We start from the raw sequence: 12,618 nt of genomic DNA on the forward strand, positions 1-12,618 counted from the left end.
TACATTAGCGTAGGTCCAAACATCGGGATACACCTAACACTTCAAATAATCTACCATATACAATCAATTGCGTTTGTATTGTTGAGGAGAGAAAAGGAACGACTTGAGATCTCCACCATTGTCTGCTCCTATATGGGCTGGGTTGCAGCACGTAGTGTACTTGTATTCTTCCATCCTAGTCCTTCCACAAACACTCTCTTATTTCTTACGTCCTAGTACTTCTCATTAACTTGTATTCGTCTTTCACTTTACGTCTTCCCTCACTTTCTATCACTCTTGAAGTAGGGGCGGCTCACTGTGCATCCCTCGCTATCGCTCCCTCACTCTCCTTCTCTCACTTTCCCTCTAAGACAATGACTAGTTACTACACGACTTCGGCTTTCCTTGAGTTTCCGAGGTTTGTTGCATATCATAGTTCCATGGAGATTCCTAGCGCCTTATCCAAGAAGCTGAAGATTACAAGTTTGGTAACAAAGACTTTTGAGACGCTCCCATGCTGGTCACCGTGGAACCTTGTCTATCCACAAATGCTGCTCACCTTGAAATTCTGACTTGAAGCAAAATATGCCACAAAGTGTAGTTGCTATTTGAGCGGATGATCCCCTCGTCCCATGCATCCGGCTACAAGAGTAGCTCGGAAGCTCTAAGCTTACACTCCTTTGATGTCTCCGGCAGAAAATAGCATTCCCACTGGTTGCGGCTTGTACCTTCAAACCTAGCCAGAACTGAACATGATCGGTTGCCGCATGGGAGTGCCTATACGTATGTAACATCCAAATTTCTTCCGACTCGAGTATCTTTATGATTTTACACACTTCGAAATGTTGTAGGCCATTATTATCTAGTTTGTAAAGTTATCCATTTACACGATGGCGTCTCTGTTTGCTGTAAATCCACCATCTAGGGTGCACATGGCACTCATCATCCATGTTTTCAGCATCCACAGGTCACTGTAATATGTGGTTAGCCACAAACAAAAAGATGAAGATTACCTACCTGCACAGCCTGCGTGGTCAGCCCGATTGAACGAATCGCTCACAAGGATCCTGTTGTCGATAACCCCAAGACCTAGAAATTCCAACATCTGTTTTATCCGAGATTCCATCCCGTGACTCAAGTCGTTATCCCAAACGACCCAGAAAAACCTTAGCTGTGGATCGCTGCAATTCTTGGGATGCTGGTGCAATCACGGGTCTTGCTGCACGCGCCTCGTCAGTGGGAGGTTGTCTACGTCTCCTCCCTCTACCTGTGCAACATAATAGAAGCGTTAACTTGGACCGTCAAAATCCAGGGAGAGCAGAAAAGCACATATTAGAGACATCTCAAAAGTTTCTCTGAGCGAACGAATCAGGAGACGAGGGCCTTGAAGCGAGCAGAATTGGAATGGATGCACCGAATCCCAACAACCATGCACCTTGCACCTAGATCTTTACTCTTATATATTTCGCACCGTCGAACCACGCCACGCACGTCTACATAACGCCTTGTCTTAAAAAAGATACCGCAGAAGAGGTGATTGAAGAAAAATGAAGAGACAAACGCCGACACAATGCGACAAGCCCCCGAGAGGAATTGCAGGCGAATGGATCTGAAGGGATCCTAACGCTTCCACATAAAAGGGGCCTAGATCGACATTTTTAATACGTCTGCAGACACGTTGAAGACAATGCTAAAAAACCCACGGGAGCTCTCTCAAAGCCCACACGCATTTGTCCTGGATATAGTAGCATGTACCCAAGGTGGTATGGGATCGTTGTTTGGATTCGTTAAATCTCCGTGATCGTAACGATTACCAATCGCAACATCTGCCGGATTTCTTTTCCAAAGCGGCCAGTTGGGGAGCGATCCATCCGTATTTCTGCTGTCGAGTAGCTGGTACTGCGCAACCTTCTCACTACAATTCTGCCAGTAGGGAGGCCTCGGGAACCGATATGATCTGCGGAGGTCCGTACTTGCTGGATCACAGGTCTCATTCTTCAAGAAATCGTCCCACAGAGATAGGAGGAGCTTCACTCTGTCGTCAGAATCTTCGTTTTTGCTAGTAGAAGTAGGCCGTTGAGCAGGAGTGATCTCTGCGAAGACATTGCTTAGAGGTTGGCAACTCTTTCTTTCTCCCTCTCCCTGTCTCTCTTGCTCATGTTTCTCTATGTCTCGCTCTTTCTCTCTCCGCAACAGATGAACCAAACTGCAGAAATAAAGTAATCGAAAAACACTAGCTGCATTCCTATCGCAACTTTCTCAAGAGGGCGATGGGGAGAGGGGCAGCAGACCAGGATTCCATTGTGAGTGAGTAGGGAGGGAAGCATCGGGTGACGAGGTGGTGGAGAGGAGAGACGAGGCCAACGAAGAAAACAGCAAAATTCAAAAGGGCTACGAAAACAGCAAAGCCCACAAGGAATCGGCGAACGGAGAAGAACTCCATGGAGAGAAGCCAAGGGGTCGAGGAGAAATGTGGCCCTTGGTTGCAAAAGAGGGAGAGAAAGAGAAAGAGGCCAAAGAGAATAGCGTTAGAACACTACACTAACCTACTCTTTCTGTGCCGGATCTACCAGTCCAATTTGAATCACATCATGCCTCCCAATTTTCAAAAAACCCTCTTCGTCGGCCTTTCAAGGGTGAATGCATGGGTCTAGTAGCCCTATCGACCAAAGGGAAATGAATTTTCGCAAAATTAATTTAAAAAGCTACACTTTTTTTTTCAAAAATTTTCGACTCAGGTCCTTCATTGGATTGTTTGTTCAATAATCCCATTTTCGCTAAAGCTGAGAAGAAGATTCGGGATTTTATATGGCAGCAGCAGGATGCTTAGATCTATACATAAGAAAGGAGGGAGAATTTTTTATTATATTTGGGACAACAGTTGCCAAACATGGAGTGATGCTAGATATATTGCCAGTAGATTTCAGTTAACATAGAGGGAATGTATTTTCGAGAGGGAATGGATTTTCCTAGCTGATACGATTTGCATGAGACCAAAAGGTGTACGTGTGCTTTTTGCAAAATTTCTTGGCTGTCATGTTTAGAGAGATGCATTAAAAAGAAAATTCACAAATAAATCAGCAATTACATGTGCATTGTTTGTGCTTATCTTTTTGAAGTTTTCTATTCCCACGAAGTCATCCCAAATTTCAATAGGGTGTCATTTGTGACAAGACCACAATGGCGAATTTGTTTTTCACAAGAGGAATTTACAAGGGAATTTTGGCTTCTTTGGAATGCAGGACAAGATTTCAAGCAATCAACCATGTACACTCTAAAGCCCACAGTATTTCTTGCATGCATGAAAGAACTTACATTATTTCAATTTCCCATTTTTCATAGAACACAATGAATATAACAAAGAACATAGCACACAAAGTTCATACCACATTTATAGCATTCACTACATCAGTAATAATAAAAGATACATCCGAGAAACAAACAACCTCAAAAGACCTCTCGCATAACACCAAACTAATCCACTGCAAAAATATGAAACAGAATGTGGCTAGGAATAGGCCATTTGACACACTTCAAAATCCAAGTTCTAGTGACAACAAACCAAAAAGCAAATTAAATACACTATAAGCTAAATTCATTGCAATACTAGGAACTAGAAAATATTACGATCTCAAAATAGGGAATACTCTAATGGAAAGAGGATTATCTCCATTTTTTGCAAATTTATTCACTATGTAATAAATAAATCCCACAAGTTTTGAAAGAAACTATAAATATATATATCTTTACATCCATAAGACCAAGAGTTTGCAATTTGATAAAAGAATTGTCCAAATGCTCCTACAATTAACCTCTCTCTTATTATTGAGTGTGCTATGTTTTGAATGCAAAGTGTTACGTGCCAAAGGAAGGAAACAACATTCCTTGGTCTTATAATTTTTGGAGAGGAAGCATTCCACTCTCCCACCAAACAAACAACTGGGTCCAAAATGCATGATATATTATTCATATAAAGTATTATGTGTTGAATGCAAAAGTGTTACGTGGCGAAGAAAGGAAACAACATTCCTTGGTCTTATAATTTTTGGAAAGGAAGCATTCCACTTCCCACCAAACAAGCATTTGGGTATGTGTTGAATGTGACATATGTGAACAATGCTATTCGATTATAAAATAAAACAATTCTACTCTCTTTTGTGAAATTCAAAGTCAACCTTACTTTCAATCTTTTAAAAAAAAACCTCAAATTTATTTTGCTTCTTCAATGAATATCTAGACTGCGAGTTGCTGACAAGAAAAAAGATCTACAAGGACAAAAATAACGACAATAACTCTACTATGCAATCTAACTTGATTCATAAAATTGAGGGGATTAATTATTAAGAGCCACAATACTAGTACTAAAAGCATTTCAACAAATTTGAAAAGTAAACACAATGATATTTTCTTAATTGATATAGTAAGTAATAATTTTTTTATTTGTTCAAAAGTAAAAGTAAAAATGAATAAGACAAAAGTCCAAATGCTTCAATAAAAAATCATTTATAGATTAGAGAATTTTAGGCACAATATATTCTCGATCAATATAGCTACAACGCAGATTTGGTTGTTACTAAATAATGTTGAAGAAAACACAAAATAGCCATACTTAGAATAAACCAATACAATTTGATTTTTTGAACTCTCTGAATTCAATATGGTTACGACATAAGAGTCCCCTATTGCAAATTAACCTCATTATATGAGGAACCAATACCCTCAACGTCCTCATTGCAAGAAAGAAGACTTATTGTATTGAGAGAAATATGTACAAGGAGGCCTGATAAAAGTCTATGTGACAAAGTAGAGATGCCATAGTGTGTCACATCAAACTAGAGTCCCCCATTTCATAGCCAATTGTTTCCTTGTTAATTGACATCTCATATGCACAAGGTGGAAGGGGTATCTTCCATGTGGGCATCATTATCTAATTTCTCTCAATGGGAAGCGAGAACTCTTAGCTCCATTTTTCAGATAATCAAGGTCCTATCTCCTAGGACTCATTGATTAATGTCTCTTCGTGGGTGCCTAATATCTCCCAATGTGGATGACTCACCTCTTTCGGATTAGGGAAGAATTGGGATCTCAAGAGGACCTTGTAAGGAATGGATTAGTAAAAGATTGGTTTTCATGATACTTGTAGCCTACGTGGAGGGGTCATAATCAAGATAAGGTGGTTTTGTAGAATATTCATGGTTTTGCAAGCAACTATGATATAGTTCTATTAAATTAGTATGGGACTGCATGCTAGGTGGTCAAAGGTCCAAATATTACTACGCGCCAGCCATAACTATTTCAGTGGACACATCCTCCCTCGTGTAGCTCGACATACACGTACCCGCGTACGATGTGGCCTGCTTTGGTCCTAGACCTATTCTTTTGTCCCATGCGCCACAGCTAGTTGCAACTACCACTTGCACACCTCATTTTGAATTTTTAAACAAGGGCAACACACAGTTCTCACATGGTAACACATCATTCTCCCTCCTCAATCCTGGCGATTTTCTTCTCATGGGAAAAGATATGCGGCTTCCTCCATCATTCAATCAATCTAGGATACCATCACACTGTGAGCCTTTCTATCTATGTACCTTTTTCACCTGTCATTGTAATGAGTCCATTTGGAAATTTTGTGTTAGGTTTCTAAGAGCTCTTATTCATGATGGCAGATGTTTTCTTGGAGGTGGTAACCAAGTCTGTTGTGCAGAAGCTGCTAGCATGTTAAGAAAGGCACATGTAGTAGCTTAAACTCAAGCTACAAGGAATGAATTGTTTGACGATCAAATGTTCTTCAAGGCTTGTGTATTGTATGGTGATGTCCTAAAGAGCGATCCAACCAATCTTCTTCTCTGAAAGGGAGCAGCTTGTAGATCCAAGCTTGGAAAATGGGAGAAGGCTCTTAAAGACTATGATGCTCAAACTTCTATCATGTATACATTCCGTGGCTTGCCACGGGTTTCACACTAGTTGTATATTATTCATGCCACTTCAAGTTACACACATTGCAAATAATTACAATTACATTGGTCTTTTTTTAAACCATTCACAATACCTAGCCACATACTCACCTCCATAATTGCCCCATTTTCTATTTTCTTCCCTTACACCCATCCACCATACCCCTACCCATAGCCCCCTAGCAGACATCTTGAACACAAAGCACTCCTCATTTTGCAGACCTTGCCCTAGAAATCTACTACCATGAAAGGAGGATTACATTGATCTTTCTTAAAGAATATGAGGCTATTACATTTTCCTACCGTTAGCATCGTCAAGTGCTTCTCTTGAGAAAAAATGCATTGAAACTCATAACAATGACAATGAATGTGAAAACAAATGAGGGAACAACCATTATAGAACTAGATAGGTGGCAAGCATACTACATTTGATTCTCCACTCGTGGAATAAGATCATTCAAGAATTTGTTCTAAGGCATTCATTTTGAAGGTCCTCAGTACAACATTGGAAGATGTCATCCTCTAGCGTCTCATATGGGTTGTGTCCCTCCCTAGTGACCTCATGGACATGGACTATGTATACGATGGAAATTAATATGCCCCAATGAATATCAACCGTGCAATCGCATCAAGTGCTAAACTCATATCCACGTTTCATGCCAAATGTGAGCGGTCTCACAGAGAGCTCCATTGCATAGGTACTTTGGATCTATAGGACCCAAACTTAACACGTGAGAGAAACAAGGGACTCTATCATGCTCTCCTAACAACTAAAAAATAGAATGCTTAAGGAAATGCTCAAAAAATAATCATGGGAGGAACCCTGTATCTTAGCCTAACATAGTCTATCTGCCAATTCAAATTGAAGACTACGTAGACAATGTAGATTTCTTCATATAAGGCCAAGGGATCCCAAACGTGCATCCATAAAGACGTCTTTATCATTATGTTTTTTGCAATGCTTTCTTGAATTCAAAACTATCCCAAGTCACTAAACCCAAAGGCATTCTTACACTGCAAAAGACCCAAGAAGAAAGGGAAATAGCATCACAAAATGCTACCTAAAAATAAAATCTTCAATAAGAGGGGGGGCCGGGGGGGGGAGGGAGCAGAGAGAGAGAGAGAAAGAGAGAGAGAGAGAGTATAAATTGTGTCTTGCATTCGCTATCTTTAGGACAATCTTTTCAAATAAATATTTACTAACTTAATTTTCCATGCACTACACATTAAAGCATCTTCTGATCAAAACCTTCCTCACCAATATCATGTCAACAATCTCACTTGATACCTATCATTAATTGCCTTTAGTTCTTATAGACTAGATCATGTGATATGATCCAATTTAATGTGCCTACAAAACACAAAATTTGCAATTTTTTGAGGTTATCAATTTACAAGCTTACTTTTGTATTAATGTTTAAGAAATTTATCTTTCCAACTGCTCATGAATTTGATAGCCTTCTTATTTCTACATATTCCAAATTCTCACTTATTCACTCTTCTTGAAAGGAGAATCTCTCCTTGTGTTCAATCCACATCATCAATTTCAAGTTGGTTTGACAACTTGCGATTGAGGTTCATATGACAAGTAGCAGCTGAACTTACATTATATGGGGCCATATCTTTTTCCTTAACTTTTCACGGAAAGCATAACAAGGACCAAAAGAGAAACGAACAGAATTTTAAAAGATAAGCTACTCCAAATTAATATTCTCTATGAAAAAAATAGATTGTTATGGAGTATTAGGCAGTCCATTAGACATGTTCTTCAAAAAACATCGATTGTTGTAAACCACCCCCCCATTCTTAGACTAGGACTATACTCTTTCCTTTCTTACTTTTTTGGGGGAGGCAGGAAGAATATACCCACACCCTTTATATTTTCGTTTTGTAAAAAACCCACAACGTCATTTAAGCCATTAAATTTATATCTACAGACCTCCCATGTATTAAGAACCATTACAACAAGGATCATTCTGTTGGTTTAACAAGTTGTTATAGGGTGACAAGAACCCTTTGGTAATGCACATTTTCGAGAAGAATAAGAAAAGCTGTCCTATGAGAAGCTCTCTCTCTCTCTCTCTCATATGAAAACTACCATGGGAGCTGAAATCGGTTGAATGGTTAGCTAATGTGCGGTACTTACTACTCACCATGCGGTCAGTTCCATACACCGCACAGTGTTCTTAATAAACTGCATGGTAAGTTGCATAAAACATGTGGTGAGTCGTATATACTACTATGAAGGAGAGCATAACGTGACAAGTTAAATGCAAGAGGAGATCCCAACAAATACCCGAGGTCTATAGTACGTTAAATCATAAAAGGAATGATAAGCACGACCAGCCCAGTAAAAGATGTGATAAAACACCTAATACTACACTTTTATTAGGACTCGGTAGGCCTGATGCAAGCTTCCACCTTGCATGAGGCAGCAGCAAAAGGAAATACTCTCATCAAACAAGTCATCCAGAATTGGGATAGTGGAAGCACAGGCTCAGCTGAGCCCTGATAAACTAAGACATCATCATAAAAATGAACATCACCACCAGAAGTTCCAAATGTGGTGAAAGAATTTGAAGCTATGAAAAGCAAAAGATTTTAGAGAGGCACTACTATTAAAAATAATATTTAAAAGGAACTACAACCTGTTGCAGGTATAAAATTTATGGTGATGGCAGGTTGTCCATGATTAGATTGTCACCAATTATATCAAGCCAGAAGAGCAGGGCACAAGCAATTGCCTGAACAAAAGGTCAAATCATGAAATATTCTGTTCATATACAATATAGCACTTGTTCAGATACATGCTTTTAACTGCACAGTTCTGACAGCAAGACTGCCGAAAATTTACCTCGAGAGCATGCCTGCAGCATCTCAACCTCACCATGGAATGAACTCGTGCTTTAGCTTCCCCAGCTAAGATGCATTTAATCCATCAGGAAGCTGCACACTTGAACATGGACTGTCATTATGTTTTCAAAAGATAAGTCAGTTACTAAATATAAAATCAACATTTGCAATGAAATCTTCATTTTACCTTTCACACAAATTAATTTCAAAATTGTTTGCCCAGTTCCATCTTCTTTACCATGCCGATTGCACCATGCAACATGGAATCGATAATACCGGCCACCTATCACCAGCAACATGCAAAAGCACATATCAATGTTTCACATGGCATGACTTACAATCTGTGCTATAAGCACAGAAGCTTTAGCAATAAGAGACATTTTATGAACTTCCATCACAAAGGAGTAAGAAGTACCGTAAAGACACCACCAATAATTGCACAAACATTTGTCAGAAAGTGAGAAAAAGATCTTGGATTCTCTCTAACAAGTACCTGCAAGGCACGGAAGACAATCACATAGATGTTCGAATGCAAAAGTACCAAATTTACACAATACAACAGTAACATGTAGCAATGCCTGAATGTGTCACGGGCCTACCAACCTGCATGGGGGAAAGTTCATAATGGAACTTTGCAGTTGGAACACTAGTCGACTGTATCACATTGCTATGAACAGTGTAATCATACTGCTCAAGAACTGTCCCAGCTCTTGTCCTTGTTGAAACAACTTCCGTCTTCACAACTTGTAGGTAATGCTCATGCTGCAGGACAGGAAATTTAGTGGGCTACAAGATGCGAAAACCTAACCAAGGAAAAAATTGATTATTCTTAAGAGACCTACAGTGATGTTCTCGTGCTCTGATATATATACTCGAACTGGAAGGTGATCCCCAACTGAGAGAAGCTGAGGAGTCAGCCTCATTACTTCTTTTGTCATTCTCCACGTAAGTTTCTTTCCAAAGGAAAAGTCTGACACATGGTGTGTCATATTCATCGTTGAGGCATCAAAAGAATGTGCCCCAGAGTGGGCCGATATGATCAGATTGCCCGGAACCTGTATAACAAGGCCGATGGAATTCCTTCAGTGCTTCAGTGCTCAACAAAATTTTGCATGGCATTTTAGAATTGCTCAGGATAGGCCACAACCGGGAGCATCCGTTTTGTTGATTCGAAAACCAATGAGCCACATTTTAAGACAGAATTCAAAACCTTTACCATTCACAGATAATTGTTAGTTTAATAATACACAACCTTCATCTCCACTTCAAGAAGCATTTTGTTTAGGAAGTTTAAAATTGGACATCTGCAGGTAGAGTTGCAGCAATTATATTTTTTTTTTGCGCAAAAAGTGGTGCTAGTTATATTACTTGAAAACGAGAGTACAAGAGGGCCTAAAGGCCAGCGGGCTGCAATCACAAAATGGATACAGCCCTAGGAACCAAAATACTAATTACAAGCCTCTCAGGGCATAATCATCGGAGAGTGGACAAACAGCCACGGTGGGGGGGAGTAATGCCACTGAAGACTCTAAGCAGAGTGCTGGAAGAACAGCTCTCGGTGGTCCCAGTCGCGAAGGAAGCGCCGTCTCTTCGCCTTCCCTGCCCGGGACTCCCCCTGAATCTGATCCCACTGACCCTTGAGCATGTGAATGATCATGCTCCAAATGTCTGCTAGGGTCTGGGTAGCAGAAGAAGCCTGATCTCCTAAGGTCTGCGAGCATCTGGAAGTCCAGATATGCCAGCCTGCAATGCTCCCTATGATCTCCCAAACTGGGTGCCGAGTCATCGCTCCTGCATCTGTCTCTGTCAGATGCCAAGGGAAGCTGTCCATGTATGCCGAGGTGGCCTGCGTGATGAAGAAAACTGGATCCTGCCTAGAGAACTCATAAGCCAAGTGATGTCCCATCTCGGTGCTGCACCAGCAAACGGCTCCCCAAGTGACCAGTCCTAGCTCGGGTGCAGCCCTCGCTAAGATCCCCATGACTCCCTTCCAAACTGTCTGAGCATGCGAGCAGCTCCAAAGGCAGTGCTTCAGGGACGACTCCTCCTGAAAACACATCTGGCAGTGCCCCTCCTGCCCCATCTGCCTCAGCCAGCTGCCAACTGGTAGCCCCTTGTGGGCCACCATCCAAAGAAAGTAAGAGATCTTCCTCGGCCGCCAGCTTGCCCAAAGAGTCTTCCAGAATGTGCGAAGAAATACCAGAGATATCCCTTGGGCATACCAACTATGTGCCTGTGTGGGTAGCCCGCGCTGATGAGCCCCGAGAGCACGCCTACCAGTACACACTGTAAGAGAAGAAGGGGGTAGGGTTCTCTGAGGTCTCCAATGGTGGCCAGCGCCACTCCCCTGGGTCCCACTCCCCCTCTGTCAAGGAACGGCCCTCCCAGATCCAGAGTCTCCAGTCCTGGTCCTGCATAATTAGGGGGTCTATATGCCACGTTTTCCCTTGCGGCCCTATGATGCGAAGGCGCTGCCAGGGAAGCTGGGGGTCGATCACGGCCTCTCTGCTCTGGAGACGGCTATCATCAGCGACAGAGAAGAAGTGGATCGAGGAGTCCGAGAAAAGGCCTACAACCACCAAAGGAATGCCACGGGGTGTGAACTGCCCTAGCCACCTCTCATCTCCCGAGAAGAGCTGTCTGGTGATCATGGGAATCCTCCAACCTGCAGGAATGGCAGCATCGATCTCCGCTCGTCGAGCCTGGCTCCCACGTGCCATACCTACTGCTGCTGCCAACTCGCCTGGCTCAGCTGGCTGTAGACGTCCCTCCAAACCCAGAGCAAGCACGCGGGTCCACGCGCCCAGAGCGCCCAAGGGATATGGGATCTCTCTCCAAGCTGGCGACCTGTATCATCTGTCACCTGGCTGCTCCAGATCAAGGGCTGTCTGTCTATCTCCTCTCGACAGCTAGGGGGAACCTGGGAGAGGCTGTGTCGCAACTTCCTCCAGACCGAGACGAGGCTACGGAGGAAGGGAAAACGGGACTGAGTCAATGGGGCAGAAGTAAAGATCCACCGGATAGATGGCTGCCAATCACCCCCTCTCTGGGGGGTACACGCGCTGAGACCATGCTGAAGCAAGGGCTTCCACGTCTGCCCTCCTGGGGTCAGACCGCGGATGACTAACTTGCCAAGTAGTGCCTGACTCTGCAGTTCCGGATCTATGATGCCAAGGCCACCCTCTGTCTGGGGGAGAATGACCGTTTGCCAGGCGACCCGGGCTCTGGTGGTGCCGGAACCATTTGAGCCAGACCAAAAGAAGTTCCACACCAGTCTCCTCAGCTGGCTACACACGATCTCGAGAAACACCAGCAAGAGGCCATGTACCAAGCAGTGGCAAGAAGGACCTAGTTGACCACAAGGGCCCTTCCTGCCAAGGATAGCCGAGCCGTGCTCCAAAAGGCTAGCTTCTGTCGTATGGAGGCTAGGACCGGTAAGAACTGCTGAGCCGGCATGATGTCCAGGCCTACCTGGAACCCCAGGTAACGTGTCGTCTGTCCTCTAGGGATCCAGCGAAACCCCAGGAAAATACCCCACTGTGAGCTGGCTCCCGGATTCGTAAGAAAACCAACTTACTTATGCCAATTGATTTTCGCCCCAGCGGCTAGGCAAAAAACCTCTGAGGACAGTCTCACTCGCTCCAGTGTCTCGATATCATCCTGCACATATAGGGATGTGTCGTCTGCATACTCAGAGTCCAGAAGTTCTGCATCGTCTCAAATAGGGAGGCGCACCCCGCGAAGACCAGTGGTACGGGCTCGTAGGAAGTGAGTCATGGCCTCCGCAAAAAATAGGAAGAGGTAGGGCGCAAGCGGGCAGCCCTGACGC

General features: G+C 42.9%; 1 protein-coding gene and 1 pseudogene across 2 annotated transcripts in view; both read right to left on the reverse strand.

Annotated features, from left to right (window-relative positions):
• Positions 1-205: 205 nt before the first annotated feature.
• Positions 206-2,422, reverse strand: LOC147901736 (uncharacterized; annotated as a pseudogene). The gene is made up of 4 exons (XR_015540973.1): positions 2,271-2,422; positions 1,735-2,185; positions 997-1,246; positions 206-707 (listed from the first exon to the last, which is right to left on the reverse strand). The product of XR_015540973.1 is annotated as an uncharacterized LOC147901736 (transcript).
• Positions 2,423-8,304: 5,882 nt separating this feature from the next.
• The window catches only part of PDIL5-3 (PDI-like 5-3), a 140,178-nt gene continuing 135,864 nt past the window's right edge, over positions 8,305-12,618 (reverse strand). The window contains exons 12-16 of the mRNA XM_087374842.1: positions 9,632-9,844; positions 9,393-9,551; positions 9,205-9,282; positions 8,977-9,072; positions 8,305-8,882 (exon numbers count right to left, since the gene is read on the reverse strand). Coding sequence (XP_087230968.1) covers positions 8,995-9,072; positions 9,205-9,282; positions 9,393-9,551; positions 9,632-9,844 — 528 coding nt within the window. The 3' untranslated portion in view covers positions 8,305-8,882; positions 8,977-8,994. The remainder of the gene's footprint in view (positions 8,883-8,976; positions 9,073-9,204; positions 9,283-9,392; positions 9,552-9,631; positions 9,845-12,618) is intronic.

Source organism: Dipteris shenzhenensis, chromosome 5 (assembly GCF_047967505.1).
Source record: "Dipteris shenzhenensis isolate YYH24624 ecotype China chromosome 5, Dip_SZ_1.0, whole genome shotgun sequence".
Lineage (NCBI taxonomy): Eukaryota > Viridiplantae > Streptophyta > Polypodiopsida > Gleicheniales > Dipteridaceae > Dipteris > Dipteris shenzhenensis.